Below are 27,474 nucleotides of genomic sequence, written 5' to 3' on the forward strand. Positions count from 1 at the left end.
CCACATACTGAAAAATCTCTTTCAAGCCACCTCTTTTGGCCTTCAAACAACCTCCCCAACTTCTCCAGCTTCATCAGAAGCAGCAGCAAGCTCCCCACAAAACAGACCATACCATCTCAAAGCAGCACCAAATCCCATTGTAACAGATACAAAATCTGCAGAAGTATCTCTCCTATTGGCCTGGGTGAGCGCTCTCAGGCTCGCAGGCCTAAAAACTGGTGCAGACATTTGGGCTTGGCCTGGCGCCCAGGCCCTGGAGCCCTCCCTGCTTGTGGGGTCCCAGAGTCTGGTCACTTACACGGGAATTTTACAGCTCCGCAAGCCCAAGTCAGCTGACATGGGCCAGCCATGGGTGTTTACTTGCTGGATAGATGTACTCTATTCCCCAATAACAATTATGTGGGTGAAACAAAACAATCGTGAACTCATACAAAAACAAACAATAAAAGACAATTACATCATATTACCTGTGGGTGAGTACTTTTCACAAAGTGATCACTCCTTATCTGATCTCTCAATCCTCAGCCTCAAAGGAAACCTGCACACCTTCAAAACAAAAGCCTGGGAGCTTGCTATACACTAAAAATCATGGACTTACAGACACTGGATTTGTGGCTTATTACGACAATCTGTAACACATTAACCCCTCTTTTTGTCCTATGACTGCAGAGGTTTCAACTGGCCACTTCACCTCAATTAGTCTCTTCCAATACAGGTTAACTACTTATGCTGTTCCATCTTCTATTTTGCTGACACGGACTACCTTTCCCAGATCTGAAGAGCTGTGTGTAAGCTCGAAAGTTAGTCTTTCACCAATAGAAGTTGCTCCAATAAAAGATATTACCTCACCCACCTTGTTTCTCAAGTATCACACAGGTAATTTTACAAATAAGATAATATAGGTTGCCAAAGTTAACTTTTAGCAGCATCAGACACAGAACCCAATCTCATCCATAGAATTTTTCACGGGTCACATTCTGATGGCTTGTGTCACATTTAAAAATTGAGAGAAGTATGATTGTTTTAACAAAATAGTGGCTATGTTCCATGAGGGCATGCAGACACACTGCTGCTCAGAATAAAATTTGCCAAATCTAAGTGCTTAGTTAGGCCATCTATAACCACTATTTTAACCATTAAATCACACTCCTCTCCCAGAGGTGGAAATAAAATCCAGGAGTCCTGATTTCCAGCATTCTATTACTTCTGAGCTAATAACTGTGAAACCTACTGGGAAAGCAGGTATCATTTCCTCTCCAGTGGCTGATACATAGAGAGAAGAACAGCTATTACTGTAGCTCAAGTGGTAGAGGTCTCAACTAGTGATCTGAAAGTCCAGAGCTCAAACTCTGCTGAGGATACATGCAGATTGGTTGCAAGTGACAAACAAGAATTAAGTTTTCTTTTAAAAAATATTGACTCAGCAAGAAAATCTTTACAGATGGCGTAACATTCAGCAAACAACAGGTATTACACATTTTGGTCATTTGTCACATCGTGTTTGCTTATCACAAACTGACGAGTGTGTGGTCCGATCATTTTAATGAAGCGGCTGTGACTTCAGTAACGTAAAGAGCTAAACCTTTAATCATTTTGTTGATTGTCTCTGGACTTTCTCCGATTTGTCCACATCTTTCCTGAAATGTGGCACCCAGACCTGGACACAATACTCCTGTTGAGGCCTAATCAGCGTGGAGTATTGCTTACAATACTCCTGCTAATACATCCCAGACTCATGTTTGCTTCCCCCCCACCCCCAACAGTGTTACACTGTTGATTCATATTCAGCTTATGGTCCACTGTGACTCCCAGATCCTTTTCCACAGTACTTCCTCCTAGTCAGTCATTTCCCATTTTGCATGTGTGCAACTGATTGTTCCATTCTAAGTGGAGTACTTTGCATTTGTCGTTAGTGAATTTCACCCTATTTACTTCAGACCATTTCTCCAGATCATTTTGAATTTTAACCCTATCTGCCAAAGCACTTGCAACCCCTCTAGCTTAGTATCATCCTCAAACTTCATAAGTGTACTCTCTATGCCATTATCTAAATCATTGATTACGATATTGAACAGAACGGGACCGAGACTGATCTCTGAAGGACACTGCTCGTTATGCTCTTCCAGCACGACTGAACCACTGATAACTACTCTCTGGGAACGGCTTTCCAACCAGTTTTGCACCCACCTTACAGTAGCTCAAAACTACTCAAGATAGTTAAGACCAAAGTAAACTGTGAAGAACTTCAAAAGGATCTCACAAAACTAAGTCATTGGGCAACAAAATGACAAATGAAATTTAATGTGAATAAATGTAAAGTAATGCACACTGGAAAAAATAACCCCAACTATATATATAATATGATGGGGGCTAATTTAGCTACAACTAATCAGGAAAGAGATCTTGGAGTCATCATGGATAGTTCTCTGAAGACGTCCACACAGTGTGCAGCGGCGTCAAAAAAGCAAACAGGATGTTAGGAATCATTCAAAAACGGATAGAGAATAAGATGGAGAATATCTTATTGCCCTTATATAAATCCATGGTACACCCACATCTTGAATACTGCATACAGACGTGATCTCATTTCTAAAAAGATACTCTGGAATTAGAAAAAGTTCAGAGAAGTGCAATTAAAATGATTAGGGGTTTGCAATGGGTCCCATATGAGGAGAGATTAAAGAGGCTAAGACTTTTCAGCTTGAAAAAGAGCATACTAAGGGGGGGATATGACAGAGGTATATAAAATCATGAGTGGTGTGGAGAAAGTGAATAAGGAAAAGTTATGTACTTGTTCCCATAATATAAGTTATAATATATAACTAGGGGCCACCAAATGAAATTAATGAGCAGCAGGTTTAAATCAAATAAAAAAAGTTGTTCTTCACACAGCGCACAGTCAACCTGTGGAACTCCTTGCCTGAGGCAGTTGTGAAGGCTAGGACCATGACAGGGTTTAAAAAAGAACTAGATAATTCATGGAGGTTAAGTCCATTAATGGCTATTAGCCAGGTTGGGTAAGGAATGGTGTCCCTAGCCTCTGTTTGGCAGAGGGTGGAGAGGGATGGTATGCTCTAGCACCATCTACGCTGCATTTCCCTAGTTTGTTTACAAGAAGGTTATGAGAGACAGTATCAAAAGCTTTACTAAAGTCAAGATATACCACATCTTATCCACAAGGCTTGTTACCCTGTCAAAGAAAGCTATCAGGGTGGTTTGACACGATTTCTTCTTCATCCACGCTGATTGTTATTTACCACATTGTCTTCTAGATGTTTGTGAACTGATTGCTTAATTATTTGCTCCATTAACTTTCCTGGTACTGAAGTTAAGCTGACTGGTCTGTAATTTCCCGGGTTGTCCTTGTTTCCCTTTTTATAGATTGGAACTATATTTGCCCTTTTCCAGTCTTCTGGAATCTCTCCCACCTTCCATGATTTTTCAAATATAATGACTAATGGCTCAGATATCTCCTCAGTCAGCTTTTTGAGTATCCTAGCATGTATTTCATCAGGCCCTGGTGACTTGGAGACTTCGAACTCGTCCAAGTAATTTTTAACTTGTTCTTTCCCTATTTTAGCCTCTGATCCTACCTCATTTTCCCTGGCATTTACTATGTTAGATGTCCAATCACCACCAACTTCTTGATGAAAACTGAAAGAAAGAAGTCATTAAGCACCTCTGCTATTTTCATATTTTCTGTTATTGTTCCCCCCCACCACCCCGCATTGAGTAACAAGCCTACCCTCTTTGGTCTTCCTTTTGCTTCTAATGTATTTGTAGAATGTTTTCTTGTTATCCTTTGTCTCTAGCTAGTTAGATCTCATTTTGTGCCTTATCCTTTCTAATTTTGTCCCTACATACTTATTTGTTTATATTCATCCTTTGTAATTTGACCTAGTTCCCACTTTTTGTAGGACTCTTGATTTTTAGATCATTGAAGATCTCCTGGGTAAGCCAGGGCAGTCTCTTGCCAGACTTTCCATCTTTCCTACGTAATGGGATAGTTTGCTCTTGTGCCCTTAATAATGTGCGTCTGAAAAACTGCCTGTCTTCAACTGTTTTTCCCCTTAGACTTGCTTTCCATGGGATCTTACCTACCAACTCCCTGAATTTGCTAAAGTCTGCCTTCTTGAAATCCACTGTCTATTTTGCTGTTCTCCCTCCTACCATTCTCTAAAATCATGAACTCTCATGATCACTTTCACCCAAGCTGCCTTCTACTGTCAAATTCTCAACCAGTACCTCCCTATTTGTCAAAATCAAATCTAGAACAGCCTCTCCCCAGTAGGTTTCTCCACCTTCTGAAATAAAAAAAACTGTCTCCAATACTTTCCAAGAGCTTGTTGGATAATTTGTGCCCTGCTGTGTTATTCTCTCCAACAGATGTCTGAGTAGTTGAAGTCCACCATCACCATCAAGTCCTGTGCTTTGGATGATTTTGTTTGCTGTTTAAAGAAAGCCTCATCCACCTCTTCTTCCTGGTTAGGTGGTCTGCAGTAGACCCCCTACCATGACACTACCCTTGTTTTTACCCCTTTTAACCTTACCCAGAGACTTTCAACAAGGCTGTCTCCTATTTCCATCTCAACCTCAGTCCAAGTGTATACATTTTAAATATATAAGTCAATATCTTCTCCCTTTTTTCCCCACCTGTCCTTCCTTCTGAGCAAGCTGTATCTTTCCATACCAATATTCCAGTCATGTGTATTATTCCTCCAAGTCTGTGATGCCAGTGTCATAGCTGTGTTTATTTACTAGCATTTTGAGTTCTTCCTGCTTATGTCCCATACTTCCTGCATTAGTATACAAACATCTAAGATATGGATTTGATTCCCCCCACCCACCCCCGGTTCTGTCTTCTCTCCTTTATCTCTACTATAAGAGCATACGCTCCCCCCATATTCTGACCATGTTTGCAGATTGGATGTGGATACAAGTTTTGTATCTGCACAGGGCTCTAGAATGCAGGCCACATGCCTGAGACCAGAGATTTGTAGCAAGTAGCATACGTTGGTCCATGCATGCGCTGTTGCCCTCCTTGTGCTCCAAAATGAGGGCATAAAGGGTGGTATGAACCAATACCTCTCCAGTTTTCTTACCATGAATCAAATAGGATCCAAACCAGAGGGGAAGGAGGATGGGTAGAGGAACACAAGTAAGAACCACCCATCTCAAAGAACCTCAAGTTACGGGTAAGGAACCTCCATTTCTTCAGTGCTGGTCCCTATGTGGGCTCCACACAGGGGTGATTGGTAAACAGTATTCAAACAGGAGCAGGATGCAAGATGCAATTGGTATGGAAGTCTGTAACACTGCTGTCCTGACAGCTGTATTTACTGAAGACGACTAGACCATGTTGTAATGCTTCATAAAAGTGTGGATGGAACTTCAGACGGCCACTTTACAAATGTCTGGTATTGGCACTTCTCATAGAGATGCTGTGGAGATTGCTTGGGCTCTCGTCAATTGGGCTTTCATCCTGTTCGGAGAGGAATACATGCTAAATAAACAGAGTGATGCAGAGATTCCACTTAGTCTCTCTGGGCTGATAACACTTGCCCTCGTAATAACTCCGCCATAGCTGACAAAGTCTTAGTGTTTTACTAATTGGCTTTGTTCTCTGCAGATAAAAGGCCACAACTTGTTTGACACCAAGTGCATGCAGCCTCTTTCTCAGTGGATGTGTGAGGCTTTGGGAAGAATATGGTGAATGAATAGGTTGGTTCGTGTGAAACTGAATTATCTTGGAGATGAATTTTGGATGGAGATGAAGGGAGACCTTTTTTCTATTAAATATGGTGCATGTTGGGTCTGCCATGAGTGCTCCCAGTTAGCTCACCTGTCTGGCTAATGTGATGGCAACTAAAACCTTCATGGAGAAGTGACATGGAACACATGGCCATTAGTTTGAAACATGGTCTAGTAAGAATTGGGAGTACAAAGCAAAGATCCCATTGTGGCATCAGTTTCATCACTGGTGGGAAGGTTCTAATGAGACCCTTCAAGAACTAATTGTGGTGGGGTAAGTGTGTGTGGCAAGATGAGAGGATGGCAAGGCACTGATTGCCGCCAGATGGACTTTCAACAAGCTAACAGAAAGCCTTGACAATTTGAGGCACAAAAGATAATCTAAAATGACTGGGACATCTGCTGATTCTGGTGATAACAGATTCCTTTGTGACCAGGTAGAGAAATGCTTCCATTTAGCTAAACATTTCTAGTGAAAATTTTTCTGCTGTGATAAAGGATCATTTAGATGGCCTTCAAATAGAAAAGTTCCAGAACTGATGCCTATCCTAATACCAGGCTGTGAGATGAAGAGGGTCTTGGCTGGGATGTCTGGTCCTGCACTTGCCCTGAGTGAACAGATATAGAAAAGGTTGAATGTAGACAGAAGGATGGGCTGATATTTGTCAAAGGTCTGGAAATCAAAACTGTCTGGGCCAATTGAATGCAATGAGAACAACCCTGGTCCTGTCATTGTGAATTCTGCAGAGAACCTGAGGAGGAAGAGGATGGAAGTACCTCAGACAGTCCATACAGGATAACAAAAGGCCATCGTCCCTGGAGTCTTACTCTAATGCTGTTCTGGAACAGCAAAGTGAATTTCTTGTGGGGAAGGCACACAGATCCCAAGATAATGCTCCCCACTGGGTGAAGATTTCAGTCAAGACAGAATTAGGTATTTCCCATTTGTGGTCTAGGGAGAAGTGCCTATTGAGATCGTCTGCCAGAGTATTTTGCTCACCTGGCAGGCATGTCACCAACTGTGTGATGTGGTTCTTCATGCACCAGTTTCATAAGTTCAATGTCTCCTTACACACATGAATAGATCTTACTCCACCCTTTTTGTTTATATAAAAAATACATTGTCACATCTGACAGAACTGCATGAGGGTGAGGAATGTGTTGCAGGCTATGGGAACTGCCCTCAACTCCAGGAGACCGATATATCTTCTGGCCTCCCACAGGGACCATGTGCCTTGTGCACTGATTGTCCATATGTGCTCCCCATCCTATGCATCTGTGATTATGGTTGTGTTGGAGGCGGATGGAAGGAAGAGGACTTGCACTTGGATCCACTGTTATCCACCATACCAGAGGGGCTCTGGCTTGTGGTGGGATCGTTACCCATGTATTCACATTGTCCTTGTCCAGTGAGTAAACAAAGCGAAGCCACACCTGCAGACAGACAACAACACATGCATACATGATCTGGTGAACAGCATCATGTATGCACATGGAGCCAAGTGTCCTACAAAGGAAGGTGCAAGGTCTGACGGTGACTTAGTTTTCCAGCTGTGAACAGCCTGATAAATCATCTGTAGGGAGGTAGGCTTTTCCTGATAATTAGTCTAGGGTCAAGCCTATGAAATCTATAGTCCTTGTGGAATTCAAAGTGCTCTTTGTTCAAACAGAACCCCATTGATGCCAGAAGGTGGAGTAAGATAATAGGGTTGCCAACTGGACCTCATGGCTTGATCTGCCCTAATAATAACCAGTCATCCAGATACAGAAAGGTGGTGGAGCCGCTGTGTCTTATCTAGGCTGCTAGAGAAAAGGCTAACAAAGACCCTGGGTGACACTGCCAGCCTAAACCAAAGTACTCTGAATTGGACATGCTCTTGTCCTACCACAAATTTAAGAACTCTTCTGTTGGAATGCTGAATATCCACATGAAAATGGCATCTTTCAAGTCGAGGGCCACAAACCATGTATTAAGAATGTAAGAATGGCCATACTGGGTCAGACCAAAAAGTCCATCTAGCCCAGTATCCTGTCTTCCAACAGTGGCCAGTGCCGGGTGCTTCAGAGGGAATTAACAGAACTGGTAATCAAGTGATCTGTCTTGTCTCCTATTCCCAGCTTCTGGCAAACAGAGGCTAGGGACACCCATTATCCTCCAGACATGGAATTACCATGCAAAATTCTGATTTGCTAATAAAAATGTTTAGTTGGTGTACATCAAGAATTGGGTCTCCAGCCTCTGTTTTTTTAGTTTAAAAAAAACAAACTATGAAGTGTGAACTCCATTCCTTGATGTCAGAGTGGCACCTGCTCTACAGTCCTTTCCTGGAAGAGAGTTTACTTCTTGATAAAGGATCCCCCAGGAGTAGAGCCTGAGAAGGGGCCAGGAAAAAGGGGTTTGTGGTGTGGAGGTGAGAAAACTGTGTAGCTGGAGTGGATGATGTCTAGTAACCGCTTGTCTGTTATTGTTCTCCAGTTGTGTGTGGAATGAGTAAGGCAGCCCCCAAAGATTTTTGGGAGGGGGGCAATATGGCATGGCATCAATAGCTGTATGCGATCCTTGAACATCCCATTAAAAGAAACCCTTGGACAGAGAGGGGCTGGGTAGTGGTTGTAGAGGTGGAAGAAGCCATGTACCTGGGTCTTTGAATGCTCTGTTGCTTGCACGGTGGTTCTTAAGGGTACTGGTGATAGGTTGACCAGGGGGAGGTCTGGGCTTATAGGTTTGCTTGTGGTGTTTCTTTTGGGGGTTGGGGTGTAAAAACCTAGGAAGCAGAGGGTTGTCCTTGAGTTCTTACGAGTATAGTGACTGTTTTCTCACTGAAGAGATTAGATTCAAAAGGTCAAAATTGTTGACAGTATTCTGGACCTCCCTGGGGAACCCAGAAGAGAACAGCCATGATTCAAACCTCATGGACCACAGCTGTGGCAATTGCTCTAGATGAGTGTCAGCACATCCACTGCCACTTGAAGTCATGTCTTATTCACCAGACTGCCTTTATCGATGAGGGCTTGAAACTGAGCCCTGTCTTCCTAAGCAAGTTTGTCTCTGAATTTAGGAAGTCATAATTTACTGACTATACCTGGTAGTTAGCAACACTGAACTGGAGACTAGTTGATGAAAATACTTTCTTCCTCTAGAAGTCAAGGCATTAGCGCTCGTCAGTTGCTGCAACCTGGACCTCTCTGCAGCTGCCTGCACCACTAAGGAGTTGGGCACTGGGTGGATAAATACTCTGCCCCGCTTTAGCTGGCACAAAACATTGTTTAAGGGTAGGGCTACAGGATGCAATAAACCCTACATTATTCATCCATAACTAAACCAATCACCCACAAAAAATTCAAATCCCTGAAAAAGGTCACAAAAACCCAACAATAAATTAGTCTCTCTGTGCCTTGGTTCACCATCTGTAAAATGGAGATATTACACTTCCCTGTCTCACATGGGTTTTAGGAAACACACACATTACAAGGTTATAATACTCTCAGATACTACAGTAATGAGGTGATATATGTAACTAGAATAGATACCCTTTGTATTGGGTTTGAATTGATGTCAATACATTAGAATAAGCTACTAAAGAGGAGCGAGTTTATTCACAAGCATTATGTTATTTCCTTTGCTGGACATAGAACACCAAGCATAGTGGCATCCCAGTTCTCATGAGAGCTAGGAGGGAGCAATCTCCCTCTGCTGCTGAGAGAAAAAGCCTGGCCTGCCTATGAAAACTGAGGTGGTCTGAAACTAAATTCTCTTTCTGAAAGAACAGTGCTTTTGGAATTCACTAGTGCAGCATCACAGCCATGACTTTAAGATTACCTTTTAAAACCAAATGTAATTTAAAAACTGCTGTTTCAAGTGTGGGCTTCAATAAACATCTAAGTGGTTGTGTAAGCAGCTTAATAAGGACACTAAAGACTGGTAGATTCAAGTTATTGTAATGATATTCTTTACATCTTTTAATACTGCTTTTCTACAAATAAGTCAATGTAAGTAGCTCCCACAATCAGTGTGGCTGTATTGTAGTGAGAGACAATTTAACAAATTCAAGTTCAAAGTTTCAACAGGTTACTATAAATAAAGTTCAGGCTTCCAATCCCCTGAGCTACTTGTAAATTAGTGAAAGAGCTATAGGCAGTGGGAGAGGGAGAAAGCTAACACCTTAAACCTATTGAAGAAATGGAAAGAAAGTAATAAGCAGTGCTGATGGACTCCAAAGACAGCCTCAGCCTAGAAGGATGGAGACTGAAAGGTTCAAGGTTGGAAAGGGTGGAGGATCCATAAGAATGCTTTAGCGCTCCTCTGAAGGACTATTAAAAGCAAACCATAATTAAGTTTTGAACACAAATTTAAAAAAATTTAATTGTTAGATCCCTGAAGCTGGCAGGTACACTGAAGCAGTAATTTTAAGCCTCCAGCTGACTGGCCGCAGCAATCATCAATAAACCCAAAACAGCAACCTAACTTACTGTTTAATGGACATACTATGCAGAACACACCACCACACAACCTGGGAGTAACATGGGAAAACCATGGAAGTGGCCTAGAAGGCAGGCAGACATTTACTAGGATGTGGAAGCAGGGATGTGGTATAAAATTCCAATATACTCTGCCCTTTGCGAAGGCATTTGTTGCACATTTAGTCTAAATTTTGAAAGCTGTGCTGTAGAAAGAATACCAAAATGACAGACAGTGTCCAAAGATCAGTAAGATTAAAAAACTCAATATAAATGGGCAGCGGTTAATGCCCATCAAGTTTAAAACGCAGAAAGCAGTAGTCCCAAAAATTTCTAATCCAGTACTGGAAACTCAGGATTCTGGGACACAGATGAAGAATAAGATTAGTATAACTAAAAGAATAGACAAAAACTATACCTTGCAGAGTAATGAGCCCCATGGTGCATTCTGCCAAAGGCAAGAGGGAACTATTACAAAATCCAAGTATTTAACTAATGGATGCATTAATATTCAGTGCTATTCCTCAAAGAAACTGGGACAGATGTTGCAGGCTTTCAGTCCTCCTTTTGACTAGTACCAGCAATGTATACATATCTTAACACTTGCAAAGCATTCTTCTTGCTTTATATTAAGCACATAACTTTTTTTCCATAAGAAAGGTAAAAGTAAATGCTAAGTTTACAGTTAATATATTCATGCACAAGATACATATGAAAAGTCTTACTAAATCAGCACCAGCTTGAAGTAATACATCTGCAACATCAGTATGTCCATTTTCACAGGCATAGGTCAAAGCTGTGTCTCCTGTTGCTGTTGTAGCATGGACATTCGCTCCTATAAAAACAACATAAGTTGTACTGGTTACTGCAGACATCCTCTCACTCAAATATTTCATCTCAGCGAATCCACTAACAATTCAACCTCAAAAAAGCAACAGATCTTCCTTCCATGACAACTGAAACCATGTTCTACTTACTGCCAACAGCACTGGGTCTAATAGGGAAAGAGACCTGAGAGAGAGAAGTAGAATCAAGAATTTGTGGCAAAGAAAGGTTGTGGCACATTTGACAGTAGTTAAAGTGCTGAACAAAACTGTTCAACTCACAACCTTCAGTGCTGACTGGCAGCAGCATTTCCCCCCGCAGTGCTGAAGATTTCGGCTCATAAATCCATATCTGAATTCAGGCTCTCTTTTCTTGTCTGAAGTTTTGCTCAAGAACCTAGAGTAGGGGATAGCAAACTATGGCCCAGGGGCTACATTCGGCCCTTCACACATTTTAATTCAGCCCTCAAGCTCCAGCCAGGCAGTGGGGTTGGGGGCTTGACCCGCTCCATGCATGCCATGTCTCCACGTGGTTCCCAGAAGCAGCAGCATATCCCCCCTCTGGCTCCTATGTGTAGGGGCAATCAGGGAGCTCTGCACGCTGCCCCCACCCCAAGCGCCGACCTCGCAGCTTCCACTGGCTGGGAACCACGGCCAAAGGAAGATGCAGGTGCAGCACCTGCAGACAGGGCAGCACACAGAACCGCCTGGCTGCTCCTCCACATAGGAGCCAGAGAGGGAACACACTGCTGCTTCCGGGAACTGCTTGAGGTAAATGCTGCCTGGAGACTGCACCCCTGATGCCCTCTCGTGCCCCAACCCCCCTGCCCCAACCCTGATCCCCCTCCCACCCTCCAAACCCCTCGGTCCCAGCTTGGAGCACCATCTTGCCCCCCAAACCCCTCATCTCCAGCCCTACCCCAGAGCCTGCAACCCCAGCCGGGGCCCCCTCCCACACCCTGAACTCATTTCTGGCCCCAACCCCCAATTTTGTGAGCATTCATGGCCCACTATACAATTTCCATACCCAGATGTGGCCCTCAGGCCAAAAAGTTTGCCCATCCCTGACCCAGAGTCTATTAGCCTACGCACATTATCCCAAAACTCAGTTACTATGACACTTTCCTGCAGCATGGGAGACCCATGTTCAAATCTTTTCTCCACATCAGGCAGAGGGAAGAACTGAACCAGTTTCCCACATCCAAAGAGAGTACCCTAACTACTAGACTAAAGGTTTTAAGAGGTCTTGCTCCTCCCCTCAGGCTTTTTTTTTTTTTTTTTAAATTTACTCATTTGTTTTGTCAAAATGCTCAAAATAAAAAACAGGTGTTTGGGTTTTTTTAGTCTGGTCAAACCGAAATGTTTTGATTTTGTTAGTTTGATCAAAACTATTCAGCAAACACCACAAATTCACAAATAGTTACAGGTTGAACAAAATCACATTTTTCACAGAATAAATTACTTGCCAAAAAACCACTCAGCTCGAGACAGTGTACAAAAGCAGAAGTAGTCACTGTTAATGTTGTTTGAGTGCAAGCTTAATGACAACTGAGTGCACGTTTAGTTTTTGGCATCGACTGGATGGAAGCAAAAGCCTCATGGAAAGTTGGACTGCATAACTGACACTGTTCAATTTGGGCAATATAAAGATGGAAAGAAATGCACAATGTCTTTTCTCTTAAGTTGTTTCCATTCTTTTAAGGTTTTGGGAAGACGGAGTGTGCCCTGCTGCAACTTTAATTGCCAATAAGTATAGTTATTTCCTAATTTACACCTTTTTTTTAGGCTAGCATTTTTTAAGCTAAATCTCCTATAAGTCAACTTGTCATTTATATCAACATACCTGCTGCCAATAAATATTTCACCAATTCAAGGTGTCCCTCCTGAGCAGCTTCCATTAAAGGTGTAGAGCAACCAAGTTCTATATCAGCTCCTGCCTTAATAAGGAAATCAGCTACTTCAGAAAATCCTCCACAGCATGCCAGAGTAAGAGCTGTTTCTTGCGTTTCTTCTGTCTGTGCATTTATATTTGCTCCTAGGGAACAAATTATCTGTTAATCTGTCTGACCAGACAAGTAAATCATATAGGCACTCATCTTCCCGCTTGGCCCCTATCCCGTAGCCCTTAGCAAGAGATCAGTGTATGATAGTTCTATGTTCTTTCTATACAGTAACTGTCAAGTCACAACCACATGCTAAATATTAGTCATTACACACGAACTAGCAAGGACAGTGCTTCACCATTCAGAATAAAAGACAAAGAATATAATTTGAACAACTAAAAATATGTAATTTACAGTACAGTAATTTATAAGATGAAATTGTTTTCTTACCCTGTGCCAGTAACAGTGCTACCATCTCCTCATGCCCTTCACGTGCAGCTTCCATTAGTGGAGTATAACCTTCATCATTAACTTCCTCAAGATTTGCTCCCCTTTCTATCAGTAGTGCGGCTAGTTCCACATGTCCACCACAAGCAGCTAGTGTAAGTGGAGATTCAAATGAATCTGCAGGCATATTGACTTGAGCACCACTATCTAGAAGTAAACGAGCTACTTCCACATGTCCATCCTAAGAGCAAAGTAAAAGTTAAAAAGAAATTAAATCAGAAACATCCCAATTTAACAAGGACACAATTGTTACAAAAATGCAACAATTTGTTATCATGCAAGTCCATTTTCAGACCCTGGTAAGATCTACTTTCAAGAAGATTTCTGAAAATTAAAACAGTGTGTTTGTCCTACTTAGAAAAAGAAATAAGATTTTTTTCAAACTAAAAACTTCATACAACAACACTTTTGCATAATAATCTGAAAACTATATATTTCACCTTCAATCAACTAGAAATTAGGTAATTTAGAAACAAAAAGTCTGATTATTTTATATTGTAAGAGCTTTGGGCCAAGGGCCACAGCTTTTGGGCACTATGATAATATAGCTAGTAAATAATAATCCAACGCACAATTACTGAGCAGTTTAGTACGGTGAGTAATCCCACTGAAATCAGTAATGGACTACTCCCAGTAGTATGCAATTAATCCAGTAAAAATTTAGCTTTTCCATGATTGGCTTATCACCAGTATGGACAAATAACTAGCAGCTTCCATAACAAGGGAAGAAAAGTAATTATGGAGAAATTAAAATGTGTTACAGCAAAGTGGCAAGAGGGGAGAAACTGGGAGAATGAAGGAAAGGAGACCAAACAGCCGTTGGGATGAGCAGACTTCTTCACAAAGGTAGAAGACCTAGGGCTGTCATAGAAGAACCTGAGAACTCACCAAATGAAGGCTATATGTCAGTCAATATACGTAAATATAGCTGGCAACATCTCAAAAAATGTAAGTGGGCTCAGGTGGTGGCCTGGAAGAACTTGTCCAAAGATTTTTTATGCCTTGGATAGAAAGCTCAAAGATTCTCTGAGCAGGGGAGGCCAGCAAATGAGTGCTTGCATTGGACAAAGAATCTGACTGAGCAAGACCTGGATGTTTTCTGACTTTGCAAGACCTTTAGAGCAGGGACCAGAATTTGAGGAATGGTTTGGGAAAGGTAGCCCTTGAGTATTGGCAGAGGGTCCACAGAATGCCAATGGACCTGAAGTCTGGTCTTAGGGTTGGGGAGCAAGATACCCTAGTTAAGGTGGAAGACTGATTACAATGGGAAGATGGCAGTGGCACATTTAGAGAACTTCTTTCTCTTTATGGAAAAATGAAGCATGCGGGTTTCAAAATGGGGCTGTGAACTCCTACAGAGTCTCAAACAAAGTTGAAGGCCACAGGAAACAGTGGAATAATGAAAGTAGGTTCAAATGCATCTGAGCAGAGAACATCTGTTTACTTGACTTGGCTCCAGCAAACAGTGAGACTTACAGGGTGCCTACTAGACTAAAGAGACTACTTTAGAGAACCTGATTATGAGACGGGAACCCCAGTCAGAACTCTCCTATGGAGCAGGAGGTTTGTCTCCACTAGCTGAAGTTCCTTTGGCTGACAAATGGTGTAAGCAAGGGGTGTTTGACGCTGTTTCAGGAACTACAGATTACAGTGTTCAACTCAATTTATCACTGGCTACACTTGCAGTTGAACAGTATTCAAGCACTGGAAAACAGGTGCAGCATTTTTTCTCATATCAACAAGGCATCTGGATACTAGCAGAGAACCCACGCTCAATCTCATTCTGGAAGAATTCCAGGTGGAGATAATAATGGATCTCCAGGATATGATCCCATGGAAACTAAGAGACTTCATCCCACAGAAAACAAAGATAATACCCTTCTCTCAGTAACAAGAGGACCCAGCTGGTAATCCAAAATTTAGAACCGAGGCAGCTTTCATAAGCAAGAGCCTGAGGCAGATTTGGTCAAGATAAAGGATAAGTCTTTGGAACAGTTGAAGACCCACGCACTAGAGCCATCTCAGATGCTCTACACCTACATGAATCAGCATTTAAGTTCCCTCTACACTGCATGGCTGCGTAGTGGGGAGAGGTGTTTCACCCCCAGCCAAGCTGCCACGCAGCAGGCAGAGATGCCTCTCCCCCAGCCCTGGACTGCTGTGGCAAGAAGGATCTAGGGGGAGTCCTCTCCATGCTGCAGCCCTGGGGCAGCCTTCACCCCAAATCCCTCATCCCCAGCCCCACCCCAGAGCCTGTATCCCTAGCCAGAGCTTTCACTCCCCCACACCCTCTCTGCCCTAACCCTGAACTCCCCCACCTCAGCACCCTAAACCCCTCATCACCAGCCCAGAACCCACACCCCTAGCCAGAGCCTCACCCCCCGAGCAGCCCAAATCTCTACCCCAGCCCTGAGCCTCCTCCTACACTCCAAATCCCCCAGCCTCACTCTTGCCACACATCACCTCCATATTGGTGCACATAAAATTCATTCCGCACATGGATGAAAAAAATTAGAGGAAACACTGATCAGCAGGCATCAATCCTATTTCATTTTCTGCAGACCCTGTTATCAGTAAGAGGTGAGGAAAAGGTGTCAACTCCTTTCCCCACTAATGATAGAGAATGCATGCCGTATCCAGGCCTTGAGGTCCAAGTATATATGTTATAGTATCTGGAAAAGTTGTAGCTCAAGGCAAAGAGGTCCAATGAGTGAGGCTGAGAACAAGTGACTACTTTTCTGAAGACCAGCTAGTGGCAGGACCATTTTCTTGAATGAAAGTACTTCCAGCTCATCCAGACTGACATTCAGATGTCTGCATGTGCAGGGCACTGAGGGAAATTAGTTTTTTCTCCACCTGGTGGACAAGAACATTGGATTTTGTCTGGAAGGAATGCTCTAGGCTTGAGCTTGATGGTTCAGCTAAGCCAATACAGTTGTATGGGTTTCACCTGATCAGGACATAACAGACAGCAGATCTCAGGGGCCTCAAAAGCCAACCCGATAGATTCCTGTTGTGAAGGGAACACTCAGGTTTGCCTGAATTTGTAGTTCACTAATGATTTCCTCACTCAGGCAGTTAAGCCTGCTTCTCCTTAGGGGAGAAGCAGATCTTTGATAACTCCTTCAAGTTACAATGTAAATGGCTGGGTGCCCTCAAAAGTAAGCGCAAGAAGAAAAACCTAGTAGGTGATCTTACCTCCCCAGGGATGGATCTACACTGCTCTCTGGGCCAAGGTGGTGGTGTACAAGACACTGACCTCAAGAGGGTGTAATCTTGGCCATATCATTGACAGCATTAACACCAATGAAGCACATACAGTGGTTCCTGTCTACCACAAATTACAGCATGGAGCGAACGCTCTGTCTGGTTAGATCTCAATGAGCCACTGGATGGCTGTTCTAGAGGGGTAGAAGGCATAGATCTATGCACCAGCAGTTTGAATTATTGTATAGCACACTCCCTCCTCCCTTCTTCTACCTTCCTTCTGGGAAGCAGAGTCCCAGTGGTTAGAAGGGAAGAGAATGAGTCTCATTTTGTGATAGCCAGAGGTCATGGATGTCAGGATCCAGGCTGAAGAGCCCAAGGAGGTTCTTTGGTAGGTACTCCTGGGGGAATTCTGCACCAAAAAATTAAAAATTGAGCACAATATTTCCAAATTCTGCAAAATTCTGCATATTTTGTCAAAATAACACAATATAATCATACCAGTTTCAGTTATTTTTGGTAATTTATTTCAAAATACTAGTCAGCAAGTACATCTAACAATACAGACAAAAAAGATTTAGGAAACGTTTTCTGACAAATAGATTCCTTACTAGGCATATTAATACAGAACTCTGAGTAATAATTCATTTAAACTATAATACTGAACTGTATTTCCTGCACCCCTCAAAAGCAGTGCAAAGACTTTGGGGAATCAGAGGTAACAGAAGAGCTGAGGGAGAGGGAAGTAATTGCTGGGAAGGAGCCTGGGTGTGAACCTGGAGGTTGGTTGTGTATGGTTAGGAAAAGTATGGAACAAGGGTGGTTTTTTGTGGGGGGGCGGGGGGGCAGGGATTGTTAGGGAGCTTCCCACATGCAGACCCTGTCTGACCCCTAGCCTCTACCATTCACTCAGGCACATCTGCCCAGCCCCATGTGTTCCTGCACCCTCATGTGTCCCTCCACCCCCACTCCCTCATCCTCCTGAGGCTCTATACCTCCTTCCCCATCCCATGTGTATCTGTGCCCTCACTCAGCCATCCACCCCTCCAAGCCCTATGTGGCCCTGCACCCTTTCCCCTATCCCCGTGGCCCTGTGCCTCCACTTCTATTAAGCTCCTGCCACATTCTACCTTCTCACACTAGCCCTTTGAGCCCCTGTCTCTGACTCCCCAGCAACCCCATGCTGTCTGTCTCCTGAGCTGGCCCAAAAGGTACTGTGAAGAAGGAAGGTGCTCTCTCTTCCCTAGCTGGCCGGGAGCTGCTGCTCTGTTCTACTGCCATAGCACCCTCTGGTGAAGAAAAGGCAGAACTGCAGCAACTTTCCGGCAGAAGTTTTTTTCTGTGCAAAAAATTAAAAATATACACAGCTCATTAATTATGCACACACACAGTAGCACAGAATTCTCCCAGGAGTGGGTAGGGAGGACATTGAATCAGATGAGGACAAAATCCACTTCATACTATTTGCTATACAGCAGTGGATAGGAAGAATCAGTATTGAGATTCAGCCCTAGAAGAAAATAAGGCACTTCACCTCATTTGGATTTCTGTTCCTTCACAGAGATTAAGGTTTCTGTTGGATAGGAGACCAATTAACTTCACTGTTCCAAAATGGCCCTAAAGGTTTTTGGAGGAACAAGAAAGTAAGAGGAAAAAGAAACCCAGGACACAGTGAGCAAGTCAATCAAATTCTAGCTCACCCTTTTCAGAAGACACTGTACAGGAGGAAGAAAAGGATGAAGGATGATGTTCCTCTCCACCTCTAAAAGTAGGAAAGGGTCCAAGGAGTGTTCTTGCTGTGGACATGGAGCTTTGAGTAAGCTTTCTTGGAAGGAAGGTGTGACAAAATGGGAATTTTAAAATTTTTTTATGATGCATATGTGCACCTCAGTTTCCTCCTACATCTTGCATGGTTACCCAGTGGGGAGGGGGGGGAGGATTAAATCTGCTCAAGGAAGAACATAAGACATAGGTGTCTCACCTAGCTGTCCGCACCACTGAAGAACAGACTAAGTGATACAAATCAACAGAGGATCCATGAAGACAGACACCTCAGTGACTGAACAATTCACACCTATCAGTAGGAAACCCTGGCCAGTGAGACAACTGAGATTGAGAACAAAGAAGAAAATGTGTCAGGTGATGCGGAGAAGGACAGCTCTTTGGAGGGGCTCAGGAGCTTACCTAGGAGAACAAAGGGACAAGAGATGGAGTTGAGTGGGAGTCAATCACAGCTTGGCTGGCTCATCATGGCACTGGTTTGACTGGGATGGAGTATGGTTTAGCTTCTGCATCTCACTGATAACAAAGGACTTTCAGATTCTGTATATCATCTGACTAACAAATTGTTACCTTGTTTTGAAAAGGCTGCCTGTGTCACTGTAAATACTGAGAGCAGCGTGCCCTGAAGGGGTACAGTACAAGCTTCCAGCAAGTCTAGCATGGCTGGATTCACTGGAAAGAGTCACAGAGGGAGACAAGAATTGCTGATGCCAAAGGCCCAATCTTGGAGGCCACAGGTCTGCCCGTGGAACTGTGAGGGTCCTTGGGGCCTGGCACATTAAAGCAATCACCCCAGGAGACTGGCAGGGACATAGGCTAGACCTTGTGACTCCGTGACAGAAGGCAAAAGGTAATTTGTTAGTGAACCAGGGAGGCTGCAAAGGCCTGATCCATCCAGGCTTTTGGGCTCCTGGATTAACGGAATCCCTTGTGATGACAGAACAGGGGAAGACTTACCTTCAGCATAATGTCTTGTAAGATCATAGTTAAGTCTAGGCCCTTCTAGAAGTTTCTTTAAAGGGGTTTCCAGGAAAAGGGGGAAACTTGGGAAGAGTTGTGGATATCCAAAAAGACTACAAAGGGCTGTGGAAGCAGAGCGTTCACCAGGTTCAGAATTGCTCCTACTGTTGCTTGGATCTGGTGGCTGCAGTTTCGTGTAAGACCACAGTAGAAATGGGGCCAGAACTGAGCCTACTGCCAAATACAAATGAAGGGCACAGAAGGAGTAATATTAGGACTTCCTAGGTATTATTAGAAAGAAGTTTCCTTTGTCGTCTTCTGTTTTATGTTAGATCCAGAGCGCCAACGATGCCGGAAAGATGTCTCAGCAGAGGCAAGAGAACTAAGGAAGCCTGTGTGCACACCAGAAGAAACTAAATGCAAAAACCCTGTATTTGGATTTGCTAGCATTTGTCTGACAGATGAGGACACATTCATTTATCAAAACTTGTGGTAGTCAGACCATAAAATAAAAAACGTAAAGTTTGGTTTAGCAATATCCTGATATTTAAATATGGACCAATATTTCCATTCTTATATTCCTTTTGTGAATCTTCTCCATCAGCCAGCTGTCAGTCTGGCACCCTGTCTTACCAGATGATGACTAAGGCTGAGATTCTGTCATGGATTCCATGACTTCTGCAGTGGCCGGTGCAGTTGGCAAGCAGTTCAGGAAGTCCCTGGGCCAGCTGCAGTGGCTGCTGCTGGGGCAGTCTTGGGCCACCGACCCCCGAAGGAGAAGTTTGGGTGTGGGAGGTGGCTTGAAGCTGGGTCCGGGAGGGGGTGAAGAATCTGGACGGCACTTACCTTGGGAGGAGAGGGGGATCCCTGGAAGTGGCAACAGGTCCCTCCCTAAACTCCTAGCTCCACACGCTGCCTCTGTCCGCAGCTCCCATCGGCCGTGGTTCCTGGCAAATGAGAGCTGTGGAGCTGGCAGTGCATGGAGCTAGGAGTTGAGGGAGGAACATATCGCCGCTTCTGAGAAGTCAGGAAGGGAGCCTGCCAGCCCCGCCAACCTCTCCACCAGCACGAGTCCTGGGCCACCCTGCTCCCCGAGCACCCACCTCCTCCAGAACCCGGGGGCGGGGGGGGGGGGTGTCTCGGGCCGCCATCGGGGGCACCACCCCCATGAGCACCCGCAGCACTCCCAAGAGTGGGGGCATAGCATAAATCATAGACAGGTCACGGGCTATGAATTTTTGTTTACTGCCTGTGACCAGTCCATGACTTACTAAAAATATCTGTGACTAAAACACAGCTTTAATGATAACACTGCATCCTGAAAACCAACCTGCAGTGATTCTCTTTAGAGAGGTCCCCATTTGTGTGTGCGCGCAGGGGAGGGGGCAGGCTGTACTCTCTTTTCTCCGTGGGAGTCACAACAGCCCCCATCCAAAGCAGAAAATGACTTACCAAAGGTGCTGGGTGGCTCATATATGGGAAAGCGACAAGATGGCTGGCTCCATCACTGAAGGAGCCCATGGCAGCTTGGAGTGAACCAGGGCTCCTCATGGCAATGGCCAGAAAAGGAAAGTGGGTAGAGAAGCTGGCTGTTGTGGGGCTGGTCTGCACTCCTCACTACTCCTGTCCCGCCCTTGATCACTCAGTGGATTAAAAAATCTCATTAACCAAAAAAAGGCTTGGTTTGTTCTATCAACCCCTTTTACTTCTCTCACCCCAAACAAAATTGATTCACTAAATGCAATTTACCATGCAGGCCTCCATTAGGGCTGTGTGCATCTCATCTGTTTTATGTTCCTGATCAGCTCCAGCTTCAAGCAGAAAACGAACCATATCTAAATGGCCTTCAAAGACAAAACAAAACAATTTGTTACAAACATTAAGAAAGGGTTTAGTCAAAATATCATAATTTAGGTAGTTTGCCTTTACAAGCCTATCCAATTATAATTTCTAAGTACACTGCTACTGTGGCAAAACACAAGATGGACTTTCACCTTATAACAGTGGTCTTACCTGGAAGATTTTCTCTTCTGGCTATGCAAAGTTGATAAACTGGCAAAAAAATGCTGAAAGGAGAAAAATCAATCTAGAAGATAAGAAACCTTCCAGAGAAGAACAGTATGAAGTTAAACTTAGCTTGAAGTTTTTACTACAGTAACTTTCACAGTAGCATTTTTATGCATTGTGTAAAAAGATCAGATTGCTATATTGTAAAAGTTTCAATCTAAAAAACCTGTAGAGTTGCCGCAACTGTTCTTAAAGTTTTGTTCAATCTCACTCAAATTAGTTTTATTTTACTTTCATCTATGGAGCTTTAACATTTTTCTTCCGTGCAAAAACAAGTTTATTTAGTTACTTGCACAATGTTCACTCTAGTATCTGGATGCCTAATTTGTTGATGGATTTTATCCTCTCAGCATGCAGGCAAGGAAGGTTTTCCCTATGTTGCAGAAGGGGAGTAGAAAGGATAGGGTAGGTTAAGTGATTTCCCAAGAAGATAGTACAGGAAGTCTGCGACTGACCTGGGAATCAACACCCAGCCCAGAGTTCTATCATATCATTCTTTCCTACTTGAGTTGTACTTAATTACAGGAAGTGCTAAGGATATTATCCTTTTTAGGTATCAAAAGTCCATTCCAGGGCTAAAAGTTCTTTAACATGCAGCATTTCATATTGCTGCAATCTACCATTTAAAAAACCCTGGTATCTGAATTTAAGTTCTTATTCCATTTGTCCAATTACCATCAATATCGTTCATTACCCCAGACACAAAAATGTAGGAGGATATACTTAAGACACCACAACAGCACCTCTGCAGTTACGAAAAAGAGTTTCTAAGAGATACTAGCACCACTCCTCCCAACTTTAAGAGGAAAAGCAGCTGAATTTTTCACCTGAAGCGTATCACAATTTTTCTTAGGTGAGAGGAAAATGTTTTGGAAAGTATGTCCTATTATCCTAATTCAGAGCTATGGAACTCGTAACTTTGAAAACTGGCAGATTTACCTTTGATAAATCTAATTTCGTAAAAGATTCTCAAATATAGATGGTCTAAAATTTTTTAGTTTTCTCAAATCCTCAATGGTGCACATAAAAACTCTTAAAATTCAGTTTGGGAGGAAATTTTTGGAGTTTAATACAAACATTTCAACTTTCAGGAGTTGCATGAAGGTCTCTGCTAAGATAATGACTGTGAGACCTTAAGTTTAAGGAAGTTAAGTGTCTGTGAAACTTGCAAACTGAATAAAAGAAATTGTTGGAATAGAAAATTAAGGCCAAGATTTTAAAAAAGTCAGTACAACTTATTTAAGTGCCTGAACTTCCGAAGTGCTGTACTCATCCCACTTAAGCCAACAATTGCTGGATGTTGGGCAGTATGAAAATCAGGCTGCTTATTTAGGAACTTAAATATGGACAATCTCAATTTATACACTGTTTCTAAAAGACCTGGCCTGAGAGTTACCATCATAATAACAAAAAAAAAAATCACGTAGCCATTTCTCCCAAAAAGCTTTCAACTTTTAATAAAGTCTCTAATTTTACTTTTCCCTTGACAGAATTTTTATATCAAGGGAAAAGTAAAATTAGTATTTTAATATATATTTAAATATATATTAAATATACTATATTTATTAAAGTAAGTTAAGTAGACTTGGATTTCAGAAAAAGTAAAAAACTACAGTAACAGTGGCTATTGGATCCCACTTATGGTGTGCATGTGTCTCATGTGCATAAGACCCATATCTTTTGACCAGCAACAGCCGTTCAGGCTGTGCCTGTGCTTGTGCACCTTTCTCCATCCAAGGGCATATTGAGAAGAATGGTGCCGATCAACTCTCAGTTCTTTTGATAATTCAGAATCCCAGCAGAGCTGGACTCCAAATGGGACTCAGACAGAGAGCAGGTCATGAGATCCACATGCACAAAACATTTAGAAGATCCATAGTTACAACATAAGTAATCATGCTCTTGGAGCCTTTGTCCATGTAGATCTCACTTGTGATGACTCACTAGCAACTCCATGAGCACTATGAGAGGGTCCATGGGTCCTATCTATGTTTATCTAAATTAGGATTGAAAAATACCTCTCAAATTTGGCATCTGATCTAGAAGTCAAATCCAGGGTATAACATATTGTAAAAGTATAAACTAAATTCCATGTAGCTGCTCTGCAGATTTCAGTAAGGAATATCATTAAGCAACCTGAAGAGTCTGCTTGAGTTCCAGCTGAGTGTGTCCTGAATCCTGAAAGGACGGGTAGACTTAACTGGTAGGATACTTTAATGCATGCGGTAACCAACCTGCATATCTGAGAAGAGATGGGTTGGCCCTTGTGACCCAAGAACCTCTTTGTGCCAACTGGCAGAAGGTATAGGGGGGCAAAGAGTTTTACAGGGATCCCCTGGGTCAAGCATATGCATATTAAGATTACCAAAACACAGCTCTTGGTAGAGATATCACATTACAGTAGCCCACTAGTCAGCACTATTTTGAAATCCATGTACAGATAATGTTTAAGGACTTAAATATTTCTTCTGAAAATTAAGTTCTTGATGTACGAGAGTTAAGGCAGGTCACCTAAAGGTGATAACCTGTTCCTGTCAGGTCAGAGGGAAGAGTCTCTCTCTGGCTAGTCACATGTATACTGTTCACTTCCCAGTGGGAGGCCTATTTGCATTACTGAAGCTAATGGAGATTGAGAAATGACATGAGAGCAAAACTGCAGGAAAAACAAAAAGTGTCAGGGATCTCTTGTTTACAAGTAAAGAGCCTGCCTTATGAAAGGAGGGTCAAAACCAACCTGGTTGGAAAATGCTGCAAAGACTTGGGTGAGCTAATCTTGATTAGATAGAAAACTATCTTGTTAATCATGTCTAGGTTCCAGAACAGGGGTTCTCAAACTGGGGGTTGGGACCCCTCAGGGGGTCACAAGGTTATTACATGGGGGGCTGCAAGTTGTCAGCCTCCATCCCAAACCCCGCTTTGCCTCCAGCATTCATAATGGTGTTAAACACGTAAAAAAAGGTTGTTTTTAATTTATAAAAGGGCGGATTGCACACAGAGGCTTGCTTTGTGAAAGGGGTCACCACTACAAAAGTTTGAGAACCACTATTCTAGAATGTGTGTTCTGACTATTTTACATGTAATCATTTGTGTCTAACACTGCCACTTGCTGCTTCTCAATTCTCTACACTTTGCTAAATAAGCTTTTACTTGTTTTCACTATAAACATATCTAAGTGCTAGGTCTTAAATGGTATGGTCATCCAAGGTTTAACTGGTAAGTTGTAGGGAGTGTTCTTTTGGAAGCAGCGAATCTGGAATTCTGAGTGTCCAGTGAATGAGGTTGATAGATACTTCAGAGAGATACTCGGGGGCTTGGAGCATGGCTATCACTTACCTGCAGAGGAAAAGTGGAGCCTGTGTGGACTAAGAGGGGAGTGTTTATGTTGCCCATGGCTGATGGAGTCAAGGAGCTGACAACTAGTAGCACAGGCAAGGCTTCCTCAAACAAAGGGGAAGTGGTAGCAAGATGCCTCAAAAACCTGGGAAGCGTAACAGCCCTAAACTGTTTTTCCAAGTGCCATGAACAAACAGGTGATTTTCTAAATAGCTTTGTTTTATCTAGGTAATGAAAGGCTCAGGAAACATCTAAGGTGTGCAGTTTGGCTTCCTTCGAGTTTGAGTGAGGTTTGAGGAAGAAAGCTAGGAAAGAGATGGTTCAGTTTAAGGTCAGACCTCTCACATTTTTCGAATAAGTTTTATCCCTGTGGAATACCATACAAGGAGTATATGCCATGGACCTCACAAGCCCACCTGGCTGAGATGATAGCTACCAGAAAGGCTGTTTTAAGGGCGACATGGTAGAGGGAGCACTTAGATAAGCATGCAAAAGGGGCTTCAAGACTCATCAGAACTATTTTAAGGTCCCATGCTCGGGTAGGCTCCCGAATGCAGGGAACAGGCTGAACCAGCCCTTTTAGAAATTTTTGAACAGTGGAATGAAAGAACAGTTATACGTTTGAATGGGAGAGTGGCATTCTGAAACAGCAGCTAAATGAACCTCGATAGTACTGATCATGAGACCTGATAGCTTGCGCTGCAGGACAACCCAAATGTTGGGGACAGAAAATTTCAACGGATTGAGACCTTATTAGAAATCACAGATGGACATCTTTCACTTGGATGTGTAGACTGATTTTGTAGAGGGTTTCCTGTTCTGTATTAGGATTTCTGTGGAACAATCCTTGTCTGATGCATTCAACTAGGCAACTTCCAAGTAGTCAGAGAGAGAGAGATGGGTACTGGGTGGACAATTAGTCCCCTACAATGGCTGTTGCGGACAGATGTAGCAGAAATTTGAGTCAATGCTGTCTTGCCTAACAAGGGGCTGTATCCATCACTATAGCCACATCCTGCCTGATGCTCCTTATGACTCTTGGCATCAGGGGAACAGAAGACAATGCATAAAGACATTGAGACCAAAGAATAAGGAAAGCATCATGGAGGGACACTGGCCTGGTACTTAGTCTGGGCCAGAAGAGAAGGCAATTGTTATTTTTGTTGATGGAAAACCAAAGCATGTCATCTTGTCTGTTGAGGAGGTGGCGTCTGTCAGGATTGGTACTGTGATTCCTTTCAGAAGTGGCACAAATTCACTGCAGATTAGTTTCAGCATTTTAATATGTAGTGAGGACTCTACAAATGTAGTGAGGTTCCTCTCCACTAACCACAGAAGCTTATATAGTGGTTTGCTGTGGGAGGAGGGGTTCAGAATGATACCACTTTGCACACAACCTCTGGATTTGCCATTAGTCCAGGGAAGATAAAAAACTGGATTTGGGATCTTGAGGTAAGTATCCATAAGGTAAGTCTGGTAAGCTCGTAAACAGATCTGAGGCATCCTTGGAGAGGGTACAAGTGAAGTCTGGCAGGAGGTGTCACACTTAAGTGGACAACATCATGTGGCCTACATTTCTTGCTGTTATTGCAGATCAGGGATGCTATGGGCTGAAAACCTGTTCAGAGAGCTACGATTTCATCAGCTTGGAATACAGAAAGGTTCTTAGAAGTTCTATGGACTGAGAATAAGTGACAGATGACTAATTTCACCTCAAGTCCTGGAGAGGGCAACAGGTTGAGGTCTCTGGACAGGCCACTGGATAATTCCTGGAGGATCTCTCTCTCAGAAGCCAGTTACCCAAGCAGAGGTAAACATGCATTCCTTATGTTAGATGTGCTGTCACTACCGTCAGACATTTTGTGAATACTTTCAGGGCTATAGACAGGCCCTGTACTAACAGAGATCATATCCTACTGTGATCCAAAGATATTTTCTGGGGACCAAGTGAATAGCTACATGACAATAAGCATCCTGAAGGCCAAGACCCACAAGCCAATCCTGAGCTTCTACAGACAGAATGATGGAAGCTAGCCTCGCCATTCTGAATTTGAATGGATGAAGTTCAAGTGTATGAATTTCTTGAATCACCTCAGTTGCTTTCCCTTCTTCTGGGAATAAGAAAATAGCAAGAATAGAAACTTTGAATTCCTGGGTTACTACTTCTAATGGATCCCAGCTGAAGTTGAAAAAAAAAAAACAACCACCTTTTTCCTTCAGTTGTTTCTGATGAGATGGGTCCCGCAAACAGGGACATAGCGAGTTCAGCTGGGGTCAAGGACTGAAATCGTAATCTCAAACACCCATTGGTATGAAGTAATCTCAGTGTATGCCTGAGAAAAATGGGGAAGGTGGCAACCAAAAATGGAGATGAGAAAAAGGAAGCTGTGGAACTGGTACATGGCTCTTGACTTGAAAGTCAGACTTGTTGATTGGATGATGATGCAGGGTGGGTGGGTAGGTAGCAGAAGAGGAGTGGGCTGTCTGGTGAGTGAATTGAGATTAAGGCATGTCTTCACTAGCAATGTTATTAACTAAAACTAATATATAAAAAAATTCCCCTCTCACCCCTGTGGGTGGTAAGTGTCTTCCTCAACCTCGGGTCCTCTACCAGAGACCTGGGAGTTTGAGGGTTCTGCGCAGTATCTTAGCTGTTCCTAGCACTGCACTCTTCTGGACAGAGAGCTCTGATGTTGTTCCTG

At 43.0% G+C, this 27,474-nt stretch overlaps 1 protein-coding gene across 1 annotated transcript in view; it reads right to left on the bottom strand.

Moving 5' to 3' along the window:
• The window catches only part of ANKHD1 (ankyrin repeat and KH domain containing 1), a 194,308-nt gene that overhangs the window by 76,966 nt on the left and 89,868 nt on the right, over positions 1 to 27,474 (bottom strand). The window contains 4 exon segments of the mRNA XM_075068051.1: positions 10,935 to 11,044; positions 12,877 to 13,068; positions 13,367 to 13,604; positions 21,122 to 21,216. Coding sequence (XP_074924152.1) covers positions 10,935 to 11,044; positions 12,877 to 13,068; positions 13,367 to 13,604; positions 21,122 to 21,216 — 635 coding nt within the window.

The sequence above is a fragment of the Chelonoidis abingdonii genome, chromosome 7 (genome assembly GCF_003597395.2).
Source record: "Chelonoidis abingdonii isolate Lonesome George chromosome 7, CheloAbing_2.0, whole genome shotgun sequence".
In the NCBI taxonomy this organism is placed as follows: domain Eukaryota; kingdom Metazoa; phylum Chordata; order Testudines; family Testudinidae; genus Chelonoidis; species Chelonoidis abingdonii.